The sequence below is a fragment of the Tachyglossus aculeatus genome, chromosome 4 (genome assembly GCF_015852505.1).
Source record: "Tachyglossus aculeatus isolate mTacAcu1 chromosome 4, mTacAcu1.pri, whole genome shotgun sequence".
Classification (NCBI taxonomy): Eukaryota; Metazoa; Chordata; class Mammalia; order Monotremata; family Tachyglossidae; genus Tachyglossus; species Tachyglossus aculeatus.
Genome location: NC_052069.1, coordinates 21403047 through 21427143, shown reverse-complemented (window position 1 = coordinate 21427143; position 24097 = coordinate 21403047). Strand labels below are relative to the sequence as shown.

At 42.9% G+C, this 24097-nt stretch overlaps 1 protein-coding gene across 2 annotated transcripts in view; it reads right to left on the bottom strand.

The window, feature by feature from the left end:
* LRRC7 (leucine rich repeat containing 7) overlaps positions 1–17119 on the bottom strand; it is a 439503-nt gene extending 422384 nt beyond the window's left edge. For both annotated transcript variants that reach the window (XM_038744743.1, XM_038744744.1), the window contains exon 1: positions 17020–17119. In XM_038744743.1, the coding sequence (XP_038600671.1) occupies positions 17020–17119 (100 nt within the window). The remainder of the gene's footprint in view (positions 1–17019) is intronic.
* Positions 17120–24097: the final 6978 nt, after the last annotated feature.

Here is a 24097-nt window from a genome sequence, read left to right as displayed (position 1 = left end):
GCCTCTTTCAAGAGTGAATGAGGCAGACTGTAGAAGTGATCCAGGGGCTGTGGGTTAGTGGTAAGAGACTGATGAAGGGATAGGGGAATGGACGCACTGATTTCAGTTGAGAGGATGGTATTGAGAGCATCAATTTGGGCATCAAGAGAAGATAGTTTGGGTATGGAGGTTAAATGGGGCATGATGACTTGAGAAAATTGGATGGGGTCACAAGAACGGAGGTCTCTGTGGAGAAAAGCACAGATCTGTAGGGAGGAGGTGTGTGTGGAAGAGAAGAAGGTTGTAGTTAGGTTGAGGGATTTCAGAGTTGGTGAGGGTAGAGATTGTCCAGTGGCTAAAGATGATGAGATCATGTGTGTGTTCAGGTTGGTGAGTGGGTGATTTGGAGTGAAGCAGGAGGTCAGTGGAGTTGAGAGGTGACAAAAAGCAGACAGCAGAAGGGTCATCAGGAAGGATGCGTAGGAATTGTCTCTGTTGCCGAACTGTACTTTCCAAGTGCTTAGTAGAGTTCTCTGCACAGAGTAAGTGCTCAATAAATACGATTGAATGAATGAATATTAAATTTCCCAGGGAATAATGTAGGGATGGAGAAAGAGCAAAGGAATGTGGTTCAGAAAGTTGGAGATGGGGCCTGGGGGATGGTAGATAACTGTTACTGGAATCTGAAGTGGGAGGTAGAGGCGGATGATATAGGCTCCAAAGGAAGGGAAAGGAAGGGATAGTGGAGGTGGAATGGTGTGAAAGAGGCATTGAGGGGTGAGAAGCCAATACCTCCTCCCTTCCTAGTGAGTCTGGGGGAGTGGGTGAATATGAGGCCCTCTTTAGCAAGAGTGGCAGAGGACCCTGTGTCACTGAAGGAAAGTCAGGTTTCAGTGATGGTGAGGAGGAGCAGTGACTGGGTTAGGAACAAGTCAAGAATGAAGGCAACCAGAATATGACTATCAACTCTATTATACTTTCCCAAGCACTTAGTGGAGAGCTCTCTAAATAGTAAGCTCTCAATAAATATAACATTGATTGCTACAAGAGAGTTAGTAGATACGATTCAAGGTTCAGTTCTTGGTCCCCTTCTGTTCTCGATCTACACTCACTCCCTTGGTGTCCTCATTCGCTCCCACGGCTTCAACTATCATCTCTATGCAGATGACACCCAAATCTACATCTCTGCCCCTACTCTCTCCCCCTCCCTCCAGGCTCGCATCTCCTCCTGCCTTCAGGACATCTCCATCTGGATGTCTGCCCGCCACCTAAAACTCAACATGTCCAAGACTGAACTCCTTATCTTCCCTCCCAAACCCTGCACTCTCCCTGACTTTCCCATCACTGCTGATGGCACTACCATCCTTCCCGTCTCACAGGCCCGCAACCTTGGTGTCATCCTCGACTCCGCTCTCTTGTTCACCCTTCACATCCAAGCCGTCACCAAAACCTGCCGGTCTCAGCTCTGCAACATTGCCAAAATCCGCCCTTTTCTCTCCATCCAAACCGCTACCCTGCTTGTTCAGGCTCTCATCCTATCCCGTCTGGACTACTGTATCAACCTCCTCTCCGATCTCCCATCCTCTTGTCTCTCCCTGCTTCAATCCATACTTCACACCGCTGCCCGGATTGTCTTTGTCCAGAAACGCTCTGGGCATGTTACTCCCCTCCTCAAAAATCTCCAGTGGCTACCAATCAACCTACGCATCAGGCAGAAACTCCTCACCCTCGGCTTCAAGGCTCTCCATCACCTCGCCCCCTCCTACCTCACCTCCCTTCTCTCCTTCTACAGCCCTGCCCGCACCCTCCGCTACTCTGCCACTAATCTCCTCACCGTGCCTCGTTCTCGCCTGTCCCGCCGTTGACCCCCGGCCCCCGTCATCCCCCTGGCCTGGAATGCCCTCCCTCTGCCCATCCGCCAAGCTAGCTCTCTTCCTCCCTTCAAGGCCCTACTGAGAGCTCACCTCCTCCAGGAGGCCTTCCCAGACTGAGTCCCCTCCTTCCTCTCCCCCTCCTCCCCGTCTTCATCCCCCACGCCTTACCTTCTTCTCTTCCCCACAGCACCTGTATATATGTATATATTTGTATGTATTTATTACTCTATTTATTTATTTTAATTGTACATATCCTATTTATTTTATTTTGTTAATACGTTTTGTTTTGTTCTCTGTCTCCCCCTTCTAGACTGTGAGCCCACTGTTGGGTAGGGACCGTCTCTATATGTTCCCAACTTGTACTTCCCAAGCGTTTAGTACAGTGCTCTGCACACAGTAAGCACTCAATAAATACGATTGATTGATTGATTTCTGCCTTCAAGGAGCTTGCAATCTAGTGGGAGAGACAGGCAATCAATTCATTCATTCATTCATTCGTATTTATTGAGTGCTTACTGTGCACACAGCACTGTACTAAGCACTTGGGAAGTACAAGTCAGCAACATATAACATTTTTTGTTTTGTTCTCTGTCTCCCCCTTCTAGACTGTGAGCCCACTGTTGGGTAGGGACTGTCTCTATATGTTGCCAACGTGTACTTCCCAAGCGCTTAGTACAGTGCTCTGCACACAGTAAGCACTCAATAAATACGATTGATGATGATGATGATGATATAAAGACAGTCCCTACCCAACAACGGGCTCACAGTCTAGAAGGGGGAGACAGACAACAAAACAAAACATGTAGATAGGTGTCAAAACCATCAGAATAATAGAATTATAGCTATATGCACATCATTAACAAAACAGAGTAGTAAATATGCACAAGTAAAATAGAGTAATAAATCTGTACAAATATATAAAAGTACTGTGGGGAGGGGCAGGAGGTAGAGCAGGGGGTTGGGGAGGAGGAGTGGAAAAAGGGAGCTTAGTCTAGGAAGGCCTCCTGGAGGAGGTGAGCTCTCAGTAGGGCTTTGAAGGGAGGAAGAGAGCTAGTTTGGCTGATTTGCGGAGGGAGGGCATTCCAGGCCAGAGGAAGGATGTGGGCCGGGGGTCGACAGCCGGACAGGTGAGAATGAGGCACAGTGAGGAGGTTAGTGGTGGCAGAGGAGTGGAGGGTGTAGGCTGGGCTACCATCAATCAAATGAAGACATTTACTGAGCACTTAATCTGTTCAGGGCACTGTGCAAAGCACTTGAAAATACAATAGAGTTGGTAGATAAAAACCTTCCCACACAGATCTTACTGTCTTAAAGGGAAGACACTGGTATAAATTACAAGTTAAGGGAGCAACCAATTGTAAAGCTAGAAACCTAAGTGCTGTGAAAGGAGGAGATCACGTGAAGATCTAAGTGCTTACAGTTATGGATTTAAATACATATGGGTGGTGCAACAGCGGAAGAAGATTGGATGGGGAGCTGAAAAATAGCCAGGGAAGGGTTTCTAGAGGAGATGTGATTTTAGGAGGGCTTCAATAAGACACTACTAAAATGACACCATTTTCCAAATTGTTACCACACCTGGCTGAAGATAAACCAAGATGCTGCTTTTAAAAAAAAAGCCATGAAATAAATAAATGGGCTAATCAATTCCTGATTGGGTAAAGTTGGGGCAGGCTAGAGGGGAATGAACCTTGAAATTTTCTTCAGTGGCCCAGATACAGGGCATGGTTTAGAAGGTGTTGCTATTTTCTCTTCCTTCTCTCCCCATCACCCCCCACCCCATCCTTCCCCCTTTCCCTCCCCACAGCACTTGTGTATATTTGTACATATTTATTACTCTATTTTACTAATGATGTGTGTATAGCTATAATTATATTTATTCTGATGGTATTGACACCTGTATAGTTTTTTTTTTTTTTGTCTGTCTCCCTTCTAGACTGTGAGCCCATTGTTGGGTAGGGACCGTCTCGATATGTTGCCGATTTGTACTTCCCAAGCACTTAGTACAGTGCTCTGCACACAATATGCACTTAATAAACACAACTGAATGAATAAATGAAAATTTTCACCGGGTAGTTACTTGCTCTATCTATGCAAATGCATAATTTAAGGTACAACAGCACTGTATGAACTCATATGCATATGCAGTGATACCAAGGAAACTACACTGCAGCAGTGGGTGGTTTGTTCGGGTGGGCAACCATCACATGTTTCTTCCAAGCATCCTGTTGCCACCATCTCAGGCAGAAGCTGTCAATTAGCCAGGTGGACGTCATGGGCTAGGTCCTCCTCTGGAAGGACCATGGTCTGATGCAGCATGGCTCTTAGGTTATCCAAACTTCTCATTTTGTGGTTAATTCCCTGGGAAGCTCTGTTCTCCTCCTTGCCCCCCACAAGTCAATAAGGTGGAGAAAAAGGGGAGTTTCTGGGCCTAACCATCCTGGATTACAAATGGAGTTTCCTCGGGCAGAGTCTGTGACTTTGTCTGCTACTCTGAATGACAAGTCTATGGGGGACCACTGTCTACATGGTGTCATTGGCAAAACTGAGATAACAAATGCACAGCTACTGTGAGGTCTCTGGACTCCAATGTAGCAACAGCCAGAGACTTCAAGAAGGAGCCTAAATGATTCCCTTTGCCTTTCTGAGTCTCGCCATCCCCTTGGGTGAAATACTGATTATTCTCCCTAAGTAAGGAAAGTTTTAGGAAATTGTAATGGACTATAAAATGATTTCCTCCTGGGTTTCTTGTTCTTATTATTGTCAGTATGTTTTTACAGGGAAGACATAGCGAATTCTCTCAGTTTTATAAGTAGTTTAAAATATTTAGACATTCAATTGATGCTAATGAGTTTTAAAGAACTAAATGATTCTGCAGAATGTAAGCAACTTGAGGGCAGGGATTATGTCTACCAACTCTGTTATACTGTATTTTCCTGAAAGCGTACTACAGTGCTCTGCATACGGCAAGAGTTCAATAAATACCACTGATTGACTGATCCCAAGTGAGGCAGAATTAATATATTGGGCAAATGAAGCAATCTTTAAGGTAATACCCTGGATCGTTATTTTGCAAATTACTTTTTCCAAGTTACTGAAAAGGATGCTAATAAATTAGGAGTTAATTTCTCCTAGGTTTACTGTACCATCAAGTCCAACGGTCATTATTATTATTACGTTTTTAAGGTAGCACTTTCTATGAGCCAAGTATTTCACTAAGGGCTTAGGTAGATACAAGAAAAACAGGTCAGACAGTCCCTGTCCCACAAAGGGCTCACACTCCAAGAGAGAGAGAAAACGGATATTTTATTCCTGTATTATAGATGAGGAAACTTAAATCCAAAGAAGTTAAGTGACTTGCACAAGGACACACAGCAGGCACGTCATAGAGATGGGAGTGATTACCGGGTCTCCTGATTCCAGTCCATGCTCTTGACACCAGGCCATGTCGAGGGAGTTTACTGTACTGGGAAGCTCTCCTTAACTTGTTCCCCTAAAGAGGCAGCCCTCACTCTCGGTAATAAACTGCAAGGTTGAAATGAAAGAAAAACTTTGACTGGCAGAAGCACGGCTTAGTGGAAACCATACTGGACTGTGAGTCCCAGCTGGGCCACTGATCTGCTGTGTGACCTTGGGCAAGTTCTTTAACCTTTCTGGGCCTCAATTCCACATCTGTAAAAGAGACCTTCTCTCCCCCTAAAAGAGCTTCTTAGCCTAAGAGCCCTGTCTAGGACAGGGACAGTGTCAGAGTTGATTATCTTAAATCTACCCCCACCCAGCACAGTTCTTGGCAACTGGCAACCGAGTACAATAATTAATATCTTCACATTATATATTATTATATAGTTCCCTTCCTAAATATACACTATTTTCAGTTTAGCACTCTCCATGAGATTGGTTCCCTTCTATTTTCATGGCCCCGGAAATTGCTTTGATTTATCGTGATTATATTTTTTTTCCAGTGTTAAAAGATCAGCCGACAAAAGCTGTGCTTTCATAAAATTTGATTAATAAAACTGTAAGGAAGGACTAGGTCACACAAAATGAATTAAATCACAATAACTGTAGACAGCATGCTTGTGCACAGATGCCAGATATGTCAGCCTTGCTTTAAGATGGAAGATTTTGTCTCAGTTTAAATACTTCAGACTAATGAACTTTATTTACTATATTTAATATTGTACAGATAAAGATAGCTAGGAGAAGTTCATCCGACATTCACCCTCTCAGGGAGCTCGTCCACCCACACGACATCAACCACCATCTCAGTGTGGATGACTCCCAAATGTCTCCAGCCCTGACTTCTCCTCTGACTTCTGTAGTCAGAGGATATGCCTATTGTATTGTTCCCTCCCAAGTACCTAATATGATACTTGACACGCAGTAAGGACTCGGTACTGCTGAGATTTTTAAGCTCCTCTTCTATACTGGAAGCTTCTTGTGGCTAGGGAAAGTGTCTACCAACCCTACTGTGTTGAATTAGCATCATCACCAGTGGTGTTCCTTGAGTGCCTACTATGTGCACAGAACTGCCCTTACCACCATGAGCTCATATTCCTAAGTGCTTACTACAGTCTTCTGCACATATTAAGCATTTAATATATATCACTGATTGAACCAGCATGGAAAAGTAGATAGAACAAGAGTCTGGGAGTCAGAAGGTTTGTTCTAATCCCAGCTCCACCACTGTCTGCTGTGTGACTGTGGGCATGTCACTTCACTGGGCCTCAATTACCTCATCAGTAAAATGGGGATTGAGACTGATCCCCACATGGAACAGGGGCCATATCCAATCCGATTTGCTTGTATCCACTCCAGTGTTTAGTATAGTGCCTGGCACATAGTAAGCACTTAACAAATACCACATTTACTATTATTATTACTATTATAGCAATCCTATATTTCTTCTTGCCATCTCTGTTTGGGTATCTCACCGGCACTTCAAACTCAATATGTCTAAAACAGAATTACTCACCTTACCCCTTAAAACCATCCTCCTCTTGGCTTGTCAAACTCAGTCAATAATACCACCATCCTCCCCATTCCAGAAGGCAACAACTTGGGTGTCATCCTTGATTTCTCGCTGCCTTTTAACTCTTGTATTTGATCCACTTCCAAAAGTACCACAACAGGTGAGCCGAATTTCTCAAAAGAGATTATCAGTTGGGCTAATTGACTGACATATGATCATTTGACAAGTGGCTTTATATAGTAATTATTCCCTTTGGAAGTAATAACAACAACGATAATAACAGTTGAGGCATTTGTTAAGTGCGTTTACTATGAGTCAAGCACTATTCTAAGTACAGGGGAAGATACGAGATAATCAGGTCAGACTTCACGAGTAAACAGGTGCTGCGATGTTGTCATATACCTCGGCATAACCCTGCCAGTTTTTACACAACACTTTTCAGATCCATCCCTCTATCTCCACCCAAACAACAACCATTCTGGAACAAATTCTGGTCACATCGTGGCTAAAGAATTGAATTATCCCCAAGCCACTAGCCTCTCCAATCTGTGTGACTCACTGAAACACAGATCATCTTTTTGAAGCATCACTTAGCCCATACCCATACTCCTTAGATACCTCCACTTGCTTCATGTGTTACTTTTCATCAAGCAGTAAAATTGCCAACAATTTGCTTCAAATCTCTCCAACAACTTGTCCCACCTTCCCTATTTGCTCTCTTATTTAGTTTATTATGAAACTTTTACAAGTGCTTACTCTTCATCCGCTATTCCCTAGCTCACTCTCTGAGCTCTCCCTACTAGCCTTCTAGCTGTCTCTCACCCTCAACTCTCCAACATCCAGCTCCTTACTCATGCTTTTCCCATTTGAAACTCTCTTCCCTCCAAATCTGACCCTCCTAAAATCCCATCTCTTCTAATAAGCTTTCCCCAATCAATTCTCCATACTCTAAGCTGTATAAAACAATCATCTGCATTTACTGAGAGCTTAATGTTTGCAGAACATTATATTAATCGATTAAAAATTGTATTTATTGAGTGCTTACCATTTGCCGAACACTGTATCTGAACACTTGGGAAAATACAATCCATTACAGTTGAGATGGGGAGACTGACATTAAAATAAATTCCAGATAAGGCTGCTTGGGAGAGCGAAATAGAGTTTGGAGACAATTCCTATGCCTAAGGAGCTCACAATCTGGTGCAAGTTTACAATATCAACTACCTCTAGCACTATGAACTTTTTGATACTCATCTCCAGCACCTGGGTATATGCAGTGTTCATTTGGTTATCCTGATTACTTTGTGAATATTTTTATGTCTGATACTCCAAACAGAATGGAAGCTCTAGGCATTATATGTACGTTTAGTACGTCCCACGTGCTTTGTACAGTGCATTTTCCACCAAGTGGAAGCTCAATGAATATTACAAATAAAGATATTAGAAAATGAATTGTCAAAGACCTATGTAATTTGCTCTGGAATAGATTATCTGTTCTCTTCCCTTTTCATAACTTTGACTTTCACTGTAAATCGGCAAGTGTTTCTTCCTTCCCTCTCTCTTTTAGGCACTAGTGTTATTTTAAAACAACCCTGGACACTTACAAAAGAGAATGGCAGTAGTTCTCTGCTGTGTTAAAAAATGAATTGGGTTTTGATTTTCAAAATCAATAGAGACAAGCCCCTTGTTATGAACTGGAGATTGGAAAAAAGAACAGTGTTTGACTTCTGGGATAAAACCCTCTCCTTAGCCTCCTCATTTTCCCTTCATTACCTCCGTTCCAAATTGCTTCTCTTCTGCTTGCATTTCTCTCTTGGAAATGAGATACACAAGTGGAATATTTGGTTCAGTAGCTGGTTTATTTAAGAACATTGACCCTCAGCTGTCAGGGTAATCTATAGCACAGGCATAAGATAATATGTTTTTAAAAAAGAGGGAAAGAACTTCCAGAAAATGTGTTAAGTAAATCCAGAGTCTAGTAAACAATTCAAGCTCTAGATTTCTTGGGGATTAAAATACCCACCAAAGGTGAAGATGCAACTATTATATACTTGGTTAATGAATGTCTGCTTTTCTCCCCTATTAAACTGTAAGTCCTTTGATTTTGGCCTCTACCCCATCCTAAACTTCTGTGACCACTCAGTGGCCTTCAATACTGTGGACCACCACCTTTTCCTAAAACATTATCTAACATCGACATCAAAGCCAATGTCCTCTCCTGGTTATCATTCTATCTCTCTGGATGCCTCCTTCTAAGTATCTATTGCAGGCTCCTTCTCTGCCTTCCACACCTGAATTCTGAGTACCTTGAAGTAAACAACCTTCAAGCTGTGTGACCTTGGGCAAGTCACTTAACTTCTCTGTGCCTCAGTTACCTCATTTGTAAAATGGGGATGAAGATTGTGAGTCTCACATGGGACAACCTGATTACCATGGATCTACCCCAGTGCTTAGAACATGGCTTGGCATATAGTAAGTGCTTAACAAATACTAACATTATTATTATTATTACCAACTCTGTTACATTGTACTCTCCCAAGCGCTTAGTAAAACACTCTGCACATAGTAAGCATTCAATAAATATGACTGAATGATCCAAAAGCTGTGAAGACTCCAGTTGACTTACCATACTGGGGATTGAGATTATGAGCCCCACGTGGGACAGGGATTGTGTCCAACCCAATTTGCTTGTATTCATCCCAGCACTTAGTAAAGTGCCTGGTACATAGTAAGTGCTTAACAAATACCCCAACTGCTATTATTATTATACTGGCTGGTATATGAAGCAATTAAAATCAGAAGATTGGTATAAACACTGAAGTCAGAAATTGGGAAAGTGATGTGTCTTCTACAGAGTGTGCAGGCTGGTTTTATCATTTTTATCCAATAAAATCTGGAGAAAGATGGTTTTGAATAATATAGCACTATTTATTAAATAGCTAATTAAAGCTAAGTGTTCTCTTTGAAGATGAAAGCCTATTCTGTCAGAAATAAAAATTGACTTGTATTAGCATTGAGCCTAAACAAAATCTTTAGAGCACGCATTCTATCAAGCAGGAGTTTAATAAGTATGCACTGCAAGATCAAAGATAGGTGAAAAACCAATGCTTGAAGTTGTCCCCCAAAAAATGAGTACAGACATTGAAAGGTTCAAAGTCAGAAACCCCAGAGAAACTACATGAAATGATACTGTCACTGGAAACTGGACTTCTCTACATACAGAAAAAACTTAGGGAATACCATCTTTATTCACAAATTGCCCCAGTTTTTTTGCAAATTTGCTTGCCACCTCAAAACAGGTGAAGGGCTGTTACACTGGGAATTAAGCCTAACAATTAGGGGAGTAGGAGAGACATAAGAGAAGAACGAAAAATGCACTGTTCTCAGCGCTGGAAGAGTACTCACAGGTGGGAATTAGATGTGGTCCCTGGCCCTCAAAGAACTCACCATTTAATCATATAAGGGGACTGGTGACATACTCCTACTGATGGCACAATAAACCCCTTAAACAAACTAAAAGACAAGGATGAATACCCAAAACAAAATCAAAAAGGTCAGGAGGGTGCTGTGGCTAGAGGAACAGAATTTCCAGCTTCTCACGGCTCCTAGTTCAAGGTCCAGCTGTAACCATCACGACCACCAGCCAGCCTCTGGTGTAGACAACCTTCCTGAGGTTTTTGTGGAGGTGGCACCGTGCTGTGGCTGCTTTCCCCTTCCCCCCCTGGGTTTGGGATTGAGGCTCCTTGGCGATGCGGACAAGGGCCTTTTTAATCCCCTTAAAGCCTTAAATCCCCTTTTTAAGCCCCTTCCTTCCTCTCCTCCTCGTCCCCCTCTCCATCCCCCCCATCTTACCTCCTTCCCTTCCCCACAGCACCTGTATATATGTATATATGTTTGTACATATTTATTACTCTATTTATTTATTTATTTTACTTGTACATATCTATTCTATTTATTTTATTTTGATAGTATGTTTGGTTTTGTTCTCTGTCTCCCCCTTTTAGACTGTGAGCCCAATGTTGGGTAGGGACTGTCTCTATATGTTGCCAATTTGTACTTCCCAAGTGCTTAGTACAGTGCTCTGCACATAGTAAGCGCTCAATAAATATGATTGACTGATTGATTGATCTAATCGTTCATTAGTTCCCCTACTCCTGCTCTGGAGCCTGATTTCCAGGATCACACAGACAGCCTTCTCTGGATTTCTGCAGGGTAGTTGGAATCATTTGGCTCTTGTTCTTACATTTGGCTTAATTCAGTTTTCGATGCATGGAACCTTGTGGAACATATAAAATGATTTTTAGGTACCAAGGACAGCAATAGCTCCTATTTAATCATCCATCTTCTGATATAACTGCACGATATGTAGGAATGGTATGGTTACGGACTGAAGCATCTGAAAGTGATCTTACAATGTATCTAGTCCATATGGGAATCGGAGAGTTGACTGTCAGATAAATACAGCCTTTGGCTTGATACTAATATGAGAGTCTTCCTAGAAGACTTCGGAGTAGTTTGAGGAATGGTGGACGGCCACCTGCCGGGGTGGGCCAGGATGTCTTTGGGGCAGGTGAAGTGGGAGTTAAAAGATCAGAGCTCTAGTCCTGACTTAGTGATTTGCCTTCTGTGGGACCTTGGGCACCTACTTTTACTGGTCTAAGCCTCAGTTTCTTCATTTATAAGATGGAAAGTAAATACCTGTTCTTCCTCCCCACTTAGTCAATCATATTTACTGAGCACTTTATGAAGAGCACTGTACTAAGCACTTGGGAGAGTACATGTAATGGACACATTCCCTGGCCATGATGAGCTTACAGTCTAGAAGGGAAGACAGACATTAAGTAAATAAAATTACCGATATGTACAGAAGTGCTGTGGGGCTGGGGCGGGGGATGAATAAAGGGAGGAGACCAAGTTACCTCATCTGTAAAATGGGGATGAAGACTGTGAGCCCCACATGGGACAACCTGTTCACCTTGTATCCTCCCCAGCACTTAGACCAGTGCTTCGCACATAGTAAGTACTTAAATGCCATCATTATTATTGCTACTACAACACATGGGAAACGCCAATATTAATAATAATAATGATAATGATGGTATTTGTTAAGCGCTTACAAGTGTGCAAAGCACTCTTCTAAGCGCTGGGGGGGGATACAAGGTGATCAGGTTGTCCCTTATGGGGCTCACAGTCTTAGTCCCCATTTTACAAATGAGGTAACAGGCTCAGAGAAGTTAAGTGACTTGCCCAAGGTCACACAGCAGACATGTGGCAGAGCCGGGTTTCAAGCCCATGACCTCTGACTCCAAAACCCATGCTCTTTCCACTGAGACATGCTGCTTCTCTAATCAATCAATTGTATTTATTGAGCGCTTACTGTGTGCAGAGGACCGTACTAAGCACTTGGGAAGTACAAGTTGGCAACACATAGAGACAGTCCCTACACAACAGCGGGCTCACAGTCTAGAAGGGGGAGACAGAAAACAAAACCAAACATATTAACAAAATAAAATAAATAGAATAGATATATACAAGATAAATAAATAAATTAATGAATGAATGAATGAATGAATGAATAAATAAATAAATAAATAGAGTAATAAATATTACATATATACAAACTCTAATAGAGTTTGTAGCCACAATCCCCAACCTCAAGGATCATATAATCTAGCAGATGAAGTTAACAAATTTAGAGGAAGGTCTACGCCTCAATGTTGGGGAGATGGGGGGTGAGTGTCCCAGGTCAGAGGAAATGTGGAAGGTGAGGAAGCCAACTGTGTGATTCAAGTGCTAATTCTGCCAGGAGGGAGAGAAGCTTAACAAATGCCATAGAAGAGAGCAGAATCCCTGGGTTGTGAAAATACTGAGTCAGCCTTGGAGAGAGCCACACTGGACTGAATTCTTGGGTTCTGGACACAATCCTCCATCTGTCACTTCAGCCATTCTGTATCAACTAAACTTGTATGTACTCACAACATTCACCCACATGATCATCAGTAGTATTTACTGAGCACTTACTATGTGCAGAGCACTGTAATAACTGCTTGGGAGAGTACAATAGAGTTGGCAGACACGTTCCTTGCCCATAACAAGCTATATCGCCAGACCACCAGTTTCTACCTTCAACACATTATTAAGGTCACATCTTCTCCAAGGGGACTTCCCCAATTAAGCCCTCTTTTTTATGGTATTTGTTAAGCATTTATTATGTGCCAAATAAATAATTTATTATTTATTATGTGCGCTGCCTAGAATTCCTCAACAACAACTCTCTCCTCGACCCCCTCCAGTCTGGCTTCCGTCCCCTTCATTCCACAGAAACTGCCCTCTCAAAGGTCACCAATGACCTCCTGCTTGCCAAATCCAACGGCTCATACTCTGTCCTAATCCTCCTCGACCTCTCAGCTGCCTTCGACACTGTGGACCACCCCCTTCTCCTCAACACACTATCTGACCTTGGCTTCACAGACTCCATCCTCTCCTGGTTCTCCTCTTATCTCTCCGATCGCTCTTTCTCAGTCTCTTTTGCAGGCTCCTCCTCCCCCTCCCATCCTCTTAAGTGGGGGTTCCCCAAGGTTCAGTACTTGGTCCCCTTCTGTTCTCAATCTACACGCACTCCCTTGGTGACCTCATTCGCTCCCACGGCTTCCACTATCATCTCTACGCTGATGACACCCAGATCTACATCTCTGCCCCTGCTCTCTCCCCCTCTCTCCAGGCTCGCATCTCCTCCTGCCTTTAGGACATCTCCATCTGGATGTCTGCCCGCCACCTAAAGCTCAACATGCCGAAGACTGAACTCCTTGTCTTCCCTCCCAAACCTTGCCCTCTCCCTGACTTTCCCATCTCTGTTGACAGCACTACCATTCTTCCCGTCTCACAAGCCCACAACCTTGGTGTCATTCTCGACTCCGCTCTCTCATTCACCCCTCACATCCAAGCCGTCATCAAAACCTGCCGGTCTCAGCTCCACAACACTGCCAAGATCCGCCCTTTCCTCTCCATCCACACCGCTACCCTGCTCGTTCAAGCTCTCATCCTATCCTGTCTGGACTACTGCATCAGCCTTCTCTCTGATCTCCCATTCTCGTGTCTCTCTCCACTTCAATCCATACTTCACGCTGCTGCCCGGATTATATTTGTCCAGAAACGCTCTGGGCATGTTACTCCCCTCCTCAAAAATCTCCAGTGGCTACCAATCAATCTGCGCATCAGGCAGAAACTCCTCACCCTGGGCTTCAAGGCTGTCCATCACCTCGCCCTCTCCTACCTCACCTCCCTTCTCTCCTTCTCCAGCCCAGCCCGCACCCTCCACTCCTCCGCCGCTGATCTCCTCACCGTACCTCGTTCTCGCCTGTCCCGCCATCGACCCCCGGTCCACGTCATCCCCCGGGCCTGGAATGCCCTCCCTCTGCCCATCCGCCAAGCTAGCTCTCTTCCTCCCTTCAAGGCCCTGCTGAGAGCTCACCTCCTCCAGGAGGCCTTCCCAGACTGAGCCCCTTCCTTCCTCTCCCCGTCGTCCCCCTCTCCATCCCCCCCATCTTACCTCCTTCCCTTCCCCACAGCACCTGTATATATGTATATATGTTTGTACATATTTATTACTCTATTTATTTATTTATTTATTTTACTTGTACATACCTATTCTATTTATTTTATTTTGTTAGTATGTTTGGTTTCGTTCTCTGTCTCCCCCTTTTAGACTGTGAGCCCACTGTTGGGTAGGGACTGTCTCTATATGTTGCCAATTTGTACTTCCCAAGCGCTTAGTACAGTGCTCTGCACATAGTAAGCGCTCAATAAATACGATTGATTGATTGATTGATGTGCCACATATTGTACTAAGGGCTAGGGTAGATACAACCTAATCAGCTCACACACAGAGGGCTCACATTCTTAATCCTCAAAATCCAGATGAGGTAACTAAGGCCCAGGGAACTTAAGTGACTTGCCCAGGGTCACACAACAGACAAGTGGCAAAACCAGAATAAGGACCAACATCTTTCTTAATCCCAGGCCCATGCTCTAACCCTGGACAGCACTGCTTCCTTAGTGGTTAGACTGTGAGCCCACTGTTGGGTAGGGACTGTCTCTATATGTTGCCAACTTGTACTTCCCAAGCGCTTAGTACAGTGCTCTGCACACAGTAAGTGCTCAATAAATACGATTGATTGATTGATCCGTAAAATGGGGATTAAGACTGTGAGCCCCATGTGGAACATGGTCTATATCCAACCTGATTAGCTTGTATCTAATTAGTAACTAATTATCTAGTTAGTACAGCTTAGTACAGTGTCTGGCACATAATAATAAATAATAATAATAATAATAATGGCATTTATTAAGCTCTTACTATGTGCAAAGCACTGTTCTAAGCGCTGGGGAGGTTACAAGGTGATCAGATTGTCCCACGGGGGGCTCACAGTCTTCATTCCCATTTTCCAGATGAGGTAACTGAGGCACAGAGAAGTGAAGTGACTTGCCCAAAGTCACACAGCTTATAATTGGCGGAGCGGGGATTTGAACCCATGATCTCTGACTCCAAAGCCCGTGCTCTTTTCCACTGAGCCACATTGCTTCCCCGTAAGTAAGGGCTTAACAAATACCATAAAAAATGGTAACGAAGGTAAAAACCAATTCTTGAAGTCTCTTATTTACGGTACTTAGCATATTTTTTCTCTACATTGTCTATCATTCCTTCTCTCTCCTCCTCACCTGAGCCCCTGTATTATAAAATCCTTAAGGAAGCAACGACCTCCACAAAAATCTTCAAGGATTACACCCTCAGTGTATTATAAGTATTTTGTAAAAGTGGCATGGTAGAATGAAAGCGGCCACTACCCATAAAAAATTGGAAAACCTTAAAGCAACTAAGCAAATTTCTCCCTGATAAGTTTCCTTTGGTGGGAAACATGTCCATACGTATGAGTTATTCTTATTTACCAGTTGTAATTATATAACAGCTTCAACGGGGCAATTCTACCAACCTGGTTTATGAAATTGGGCAAAAGAGCTGCCTTTGTCACAAAGGTGTAAGCAGTTAACTCTCCCTAACTTAAACTCAAGATTAAAATCTGAGCTACCTGGACATCAGCCAAATGAAGTACTCAATTGCATCCCGCAAACAGAAGCGTTGATTTGACCTGAGTAACTAAAGCATTGAACAGAGCTTAAAAATTTTGGCTGATTTAGGAAGCACATGCACATGCGTGTGCGTACACACACATACACACACTCACACTTAGATCCATAAACACATACCATCTTGGTAAACTACATGACCTCAAGGAAAATGAATTAAATTTCCTTTCTACCATTATGGACCTTTGGTTCTATTTTTCCAATAGAGATTCAATTGAAACATATAAAGTACCGTCACATTCCTCAATATCGTTTCTAATGTGATTTAGTCTAAAACATGCACATTAGTCAATCATTCCCAAATAATGCTGATATGTGGCCTAGTATGGTAAACTACAAACCGATATTTAAGCGTTAGTCCCGTACTATCTCTAAAACAATCTTAAACTATTTTTCTCCCTGTTCCTCTTCCTTGATTCTCCTGAGCCCTTCTTAGGTCCTTAGTCATGCCTGATGGAGTCCTCTCAAATTGGCCAGATCTCAGCTCTTCCCACCTTCAAAACCCTTCTGAAATCTCAACTCCTCCAAGAGACTCTTACCAATCAATTTTCTCACCTAATCATATCTTCTCAAAGACCACCTCAGTAGTTACACACCCACAGCCTCTAGTATCACATTTGAACCTATCCATTTTTACACTCTTCTATTTCAAACTTAACTACTTACATACCCATCTTTCTATTCTTTTCTTCCTAGCTATATATTATTTGAGGCGTCTGGCCAACTGACAATAAGCTACTTGAGGGTAGGGATTGTGTCTTCTAATTCTACTGAACTGTCCCAAAGTTCTTAATACAGAGGTCAGCACACTGAAGGTGCTCTATAAATATTACTGTTGATTCAAGCGACTTAGACTCTGGAAAAACAAAATCCACACATCCTTCTCACTCCTAATGCAAACCCACTGTTAAACACACCTCATTCACACAGATACAATTCGAGTTTGTTCTCACAAACTCTCACTCCTCCCGCCCCACCCGCCATGCTTTGCAGCTTGGCAGCTCACCAGGATGCAATCAGAAATGCAAACTTCATTAACAGAAAACTTACATTCCTCTTCAGGTCTCTTCCTCAGTGGGGGACGGACCTCCTGCATAACAATGTTTCTCTGGAATTGGGGAAAATTCCTACCCCTCATTAGGTTCTCCATCCTGTGAGAAAGAACAAAACAGGGATTTGAGTTGATACAGTAAGTTCATTGATGGCTCTGCTGTCTATCAGTGGCAAGGGAAAATAAACATGCTACCATAGGAAATCTAGGTGCCTGAATGACTGTGTTCACATATACACACATGCATGCATATGTAGACATACATGCATATATGTAGTAATAATAATAATAATGCTGTTTTTAAGCGTTTACTATATTCCAGGTACTCTATTAAGTGCTGGGGTGGATATGAGAAATTCGGGTTGGACACAGTCCCTGTCACACGTGGGGTTCACAATCACGGTCTGTATTTGACAGATGAGGTAATTAAGGCCCAGAGAAGTGAAATGACTTGCCCAAGATCACAAAGCAGCAAAGTGGCAGAGCTGAAAATGCAATCCATGACCTTCCAACTCCCAGGCTGGTGCTCTATCCACTAAGCTGAATACCACCATATGTATGAATATATTCACATGTTGAGACAGAAATAATAATAATAATAATGGCATTTATTAAGTGCTTACTATGTGCAAAGCACTGTTCTAAGCGCTGGGGAGGTTACAAGATGATCAGGTTGTCCCACAGAGGGCTCACAGTCTTCATTCCCACTTTACAGATGAGGTAACTGAGGCACAGAGAAGTTAAGTGACTTGCCCAAAGTCACACAGCTGACAACTGGCAGAGCTGGTATTCATGTAGGTATATGCATGAATATCTACACATGCATATATGTCTGTATTGACCCGAGTATGTATATCATATATATTTCATATATCATCTATAAATTTATGTGTGTATATATGCATATGTATATACACACATCAATCAATCAATCAATCGCATTTATTGAGCGCTTACTGTGTGCAGAGCACTGTACTAAGCGCTTGGGAAGTACAAGTTTGCAACATATAGAGATGGTCCCTACCCAACAGTGGGCTCACAGTCTAGAAGGGGGAGACAGAGAACAAAACCAAACATATTAACAAAATAAAATAAATACAATAGATATGTACAAGTAAAATAGAGTAATAAATACGTACAAACATGTATACATATATACAGGTGCTGTGGGGAAGGAAGTATACACACATATTTATATGATATATACATATACACAGACACTATATATATTTATATATATGTGTGTGTGTGTGTGTATATATATATATATACACACACATATACACACCCATATGTATAGAGAAGCAGCTTGGCATAATGGCAAGAGCAAAGGCTTGAGAGTCAGAGGCTGTGGGTTCTAATCCTGGCTCCACCACTTCTCAGCTATGTGACTTTCAGCAACTCACTTCATGTCTCTGGGCCTCAGTTACCTTCCTGTAAAATGAAGGTTAAGACTGGAGCCTCATGTGCGACAACCTGATTCCTCTGTATTTACCCCAGCGTTCAGAACAGTGCTTGGCACATAGTAAGCACTTAAATACTATTATTATTATTATAGGTGATTTTACACTACTAAGATGTCTGGAAAGACTAATGCAGGATCGGCAAATTCCATCCCCTTTTTCTACATCAGGATTCATCCTTGTTGCCCAGGTGGGTTTGTCCCATGTCGAGCCTGCCTCTTTTTGGGACTCTAGTCCTTCAACTTTCAACCTTCCCCTCCTCCTCAGGGTGAGGCTGAACAATACTCCAATCAATGGAGAAGCTCTCCATGCTGCAAAACACTTTCCTATTGATAGTCAAAGAAAGAGTGAGCAGAACTGTGAGCCCACTGTTGGGTGGGGACCGTCTCTATATGTTGTCAACTTGTACTTTCCAAGCGCTTAGTACAGTGCTCTGCACACAGTAAGCGCTCAATAAATATGATTGAATGAATGAATGAACAAATCCTAGATTGACCCACAGCAAGCCTCTCAACAGAAAGCTGAAATCTGTCCGTCAGAAGTGATGTCTGACTATTCCCACAGTGAGTCCCTTTGCCGGCTCCCTGGATTTCTGGAGCAGGGACAGGAAGAGGTTCCTGAGTTCCAAGGATGAGACACTGAGTAACTGGCACTCCGGAACTTATTCCCCTTGGAAATTTGCCATCCTCAAATCTCTCCTGAAATCACCATCTCCTCCAGCAGACTCATCCCCATTCATATCTAATCTTCCCAAACCATCAGTCTTATTTGAGAGCTTACTGTGTGCACAGGATGGTACTAAGCCTTAGGAGAGCACAAGATAACAATATAACAGAGTTAAAAGACATGTTCCCTGCCCACAGTGAGCTTACAGTCTAGAGGGGGAGTTACAATCTAGAGGTGAATAGGATGAGAAACAAAGAAGGAGCCAGTGAAGGAATCAAAGGAGTGTTTCAGAGAGGAGCAGAAGAATCAGAATGACATTTGTCAGCAAAACTGAATCCCAAGAGGGTTTTGAGGACGCAGGAGTGATCCACGGTGACTAAAGCAGCAGAGAAGTTAAATAAAGAGAAGGAATAAGATGGAGAATAGCCCTTTGGACTTGGCTATAAGGAGGTCAGAAAATGACCATAATGTTTAAGGGAATGACAAACTCCTTTGGTCCATCAGTTTACTACCTTGAAGTTCCTGCTTCAGGGCATAAATAGTATCCTGGCTGGGAACATAATTACACTTTGGATGGTCTAATGCGAGTAATTTGATTAAGATGGATGATCTGACCTAAAGTGATGCATGCCATTTCACCCACTTGGCATATTCTTATGTACACTTCAATCCTCCCTGAAGACGTGAGGTCATCTTGTGTCTCATAAAGACAGTATTGGAAAGACAGCATCAAAATAATGATCTGAACACTTTTAATCATGTTGGCAGGACATTTCAGAGCAGCCATCCTCCTGACAATGCTTCTCTCCCCCATTATCTGTTAAACCACATCCCTCTTCATTTTCAATAGTTTCCTAAAAAGTCAACTACTCTAAGAGACCTCCCTTGATTACTCCTTATATTCCCTGTCATGAATAATAGTAACGGTATTTATTGAGACTTTTCATCGGCAGTCCTTGGGAGTTACCACAAAAGTAAAGGACACAATCCAGCAATTAATCAATGGTATTTATTGAGTGCCTACTGTATTGTAGAACTGTACTGAATACTTGGGAGAGAATGATAGAGTTAATAATAATAATGATAAAGTTAATAATGATGATAATAATTATTATATTTGTTAAGCCCTTACATGTGCTAACCACTGGGGTAGATGCAAGGTAATCAGGTTTTCCCAGTGGGGCTCACAGTCTTAACCCCCATTTTACAGATGACGTAACTGAAAAACAGAGTAATTAAGTGGCTTGCCCAAGGTCACACAGAAGACAAGTGGTGGAGTCGGGATTAGAACCCACATCCTCTGACTTCCAAGCCTGTGTTCTTTCCAAGGAGTCGTGCTTCATCAGGACGCTCTTCTGCTACATCATATTGTCCCTCCTTACCCCCACCCACTGTGGAAGCAGCGTGGCTCAGTGGAAAGAGCACGGGCTTGGGAATCAAAGGACATGGGTTCTAATCCCAGCTCCACCACTTGTCTGCTGTGTGAACCTGGGCAAGCCGCTTAACTTCTCTGTGCCTCAGTTACCTCATCTGTAAAATGGGGATTAAAATTGTGAGCCCCACGTGGGACAACCTGATTACCTTGTATCTATTCCAGTGCTTAGAGCAGTGCTCGGCATATAATAAGCACTAAACAAATACCATAATTCATTCATTCAATCATATTTATTGAGCACTTCACTGTGTACAGAGCACTGTACTAAGCGCTTGGGAAGTACAAGTCAGCAACATGTAGAGATGGTCCCTACCCAATACCAGGCTCACAGTCTTCTTAGCTGCTCATCCACTGTGGGGTTCAAAGCACTTAGTGTGCTTGCTACACTCAGTAGCATTCAGTATATGCTTTGAAATCTGTATATATATATATATATACACGCACATATATATATATATATATATATATAATTCTTCATCTTAACCACTTTACTTTGAAACACATAGCATTGCTGTAAATAAAAATATCTGAGTTTTATTTTTTAACTTCAAAATTATACTCTGCAGGAAACATTCAGAATTAAAAATATTTCCAGTAAAAAAAAAAATCACAGCATCAAGACCACTAGATTATTCAGCTCCCCCCTAAAATATTTTGGCCTGCAATTTATAGGTGATTTAGCTTGTGTATACCCATCCATAAATTAAATATGATAGGGTTCATTAAAGCCAGAATAAGTTTACAGATGCCATTATTCTTAAGATCTTGAAACCGCTGCTGTAGGCAAAAAGTTATTTTTAGTTTCAATAGCCAAATGGAAAGAGGCAGTGCCTGTGCAAAGGCATTGATTTACATCTTTTAATTAAAATGATGGCATTTGTTAGCACTTACTATGTGCCAAGCACTGTTCTGCGCTGAGGTAGATACAAGGTAATGAGGTTGTCCCATGTAAGGCTCACAGTCTTAATCCCCATTTTACAGATGAGAAAAGTGAGGCTCAGAGAAGTTAAGTGACTTGCCCAAAGTTACACAGCTGACAAGTGCTGGAGCCGGGATTAGAACCCACGACCTCTGACTACCAAGCTCGTGCTTCTCTAATAATGATGACATTTGTTAAGCGCTTACTATGAGCCAAGCATTGTTCTAAGCGCTGGCGGGGGGGGGTACAAGGTAATCAGGTTGTCCCACATGGGGCTCACAGTCTTCATCCCCATTTTACAGATGAGGTAACTGAGGCACAGAAAAGTAAACTGACTTGCGCAAAGTCACACAGCTGATAAGTGCCGGAGCTGGGATTAGAAGCCATGACCTCTGACTCCCAAGCTCGGGCTCTTTCCATTGAGCCACGCTGCATGGCCTAAAAAAATAATAATAATAATGATGGCATTTGTTAAGTACTTATTATATGCCACGAACTGTTCTAAGCGCTGGGGGAGATACAATGCAATCAGCTTGTCCCATGTGGGGCACACATTCTTAATCCTCATTTTAGAGATGAGGTAACTGAGTCCCAGAGAAGTTAAGTGACTTGCCCAAAGTCACACAGCTGACAAGGGCCGGAGTCCGCATTAGAACCCATGACCTCTGCCTCCCAAGCCTGTGTTCTTTCCACTGAGCCACGCTGCTTCTCTATATAATATACACATAGCTACATTAAATACCTATTGGCTCAATCTGCATTGCCCAAATCAGTGCCTATTAAAAAAATACAATTCTAACTGACATTTCCTTATGGATTAGCTTTTTTTTCCCAATGCAAAGAAAAAAAGTCACCCAGAAGACTTTGTGGAACGTTTTCTATTGTGTAGCCCATTAAGGTCTACCTTCGTAGCCGTGTGATGTTGTGCACCCGTGTGCCTTGTGGTTGGTCCAACAGTGTGCTTGATTGTAGCTCCATGCACTGGTTTCCACAATGGGATGCTCACAAGGCTGTCCAGAGAGGCAACAGCAGCAAGAGGACCACAGACTGGGGCCCTGGGAAGATTCTGCAATATTGTCTGTCACTCAGGAAGACAGACTAGCACATAGGTTCCAGGATGGACTCTGGGATAGGTGGTCCTTGGTTAGCCTCAATATTACCTGTATTGTACTTTCTGAAATACTTAGTACAGTGTTTTGCACACAGTAGGTGTTCAATAAATACCACTGAGTGATGCTCTCCATCACCTCGCCCCCTACCTCACCTCCCTTCTCTCCTTCTACAGCCCAGCCCACACCCTCCACTCTTCTGCCGCTAATCTCCTCACCGAGCCTAATTCTTGCCTGTCCCACCATCGACCCCCGGCCCATGTCATCCCCCGGGCCTGGAATGCCCTCCCTCTGCCCATCTGCCATCTCTCTTCCTCCCTTCAAGGCCGTACTGAGAGCTCACCTCCTCCAGGAGGCCTTCCCAGACTGAGCCCCTTCCTTCCTCTCCCCCTCGTCCCCCTCTCCATCCCCCCATCTTACCTCCTTCCCTTCCCCACAGCACCTGTATATATGTATATATGGTTGTACATATTTATTACTCTATTTATTTTACTAGTACATATCTATTTATTTTATTTTGTTAGTATGTTTGGTTTTGTTCTCTGTCTCTCCCTTTTAAACTGTGAGCCCACTGTTGGGTAGGGACTGTCTCTATATGTTGCCAACTTATACTTCCCAAGCGCTTAGTACAGTGCTCTGCACACAGTAAGCGCTCAATAAATACGATTGATTGATTGATTACCATGGAGTACATGGTGATCTTCTGGCAGTAATTCATATGGGACCAGTGTTGGATTTGCCTCCTGTGAATTATTATCAAAAATCCATTTTCCTCATCTCCTACACCTTTCTGCATCACCCTGACTTGTTCCCTTTGCTCTACCCCAGCCCCTCAGCACTTATGTGCTTAGAGAAGCAGTGTGGCTTACTGGAAAGAGCCCAGGCTTGGGAGTTAGAGGTCATGGGTTCTAATCCCAGCTCCACCACAGGTCTGCTGTGTGACCTTGGGCAAGTCACTTAACTTCTCTGAGCCTCAGTTACCTCATTTGTAAAATGGGGATTAAGACTGTGAGCCCCATGCGGGACAACGTGACCACCCTGTATGCCCCCCGAACACTTAGAACAGTGCTTCGCACTTAGTAAGCACTTAACAAATGCTTATTACATTATTACATTATTGCTCATTATTATTACATATATATCTGTGATTTTATTCATTTGTATTGATGTCTGCCTCTCCCGCTCTAGACTGTGAGCTCATTGTTTGTGGGGAACGTCACTGTCATTGTTTCTAGATGTGAGCCAGTTGTTGGGTAGGGATTGTCTCAGTTGCTGAATTGTACTTTCCAAGTGCTTAGTACAGTGCTCTGCACACAGTAAGCACTCAATAAATTTGACTGAATGAATGCTGTAATGTACTTTCCCAAGCACTTACTACAATGCTCTGCATCCAGTAAGCGCTTAATACGATTGAATGAATGAATGAAAAGATGTTCCCTTAGAAAGCTTCTCTCTTTTTTTTTTTAAATGGGATTTGTTAAGCAC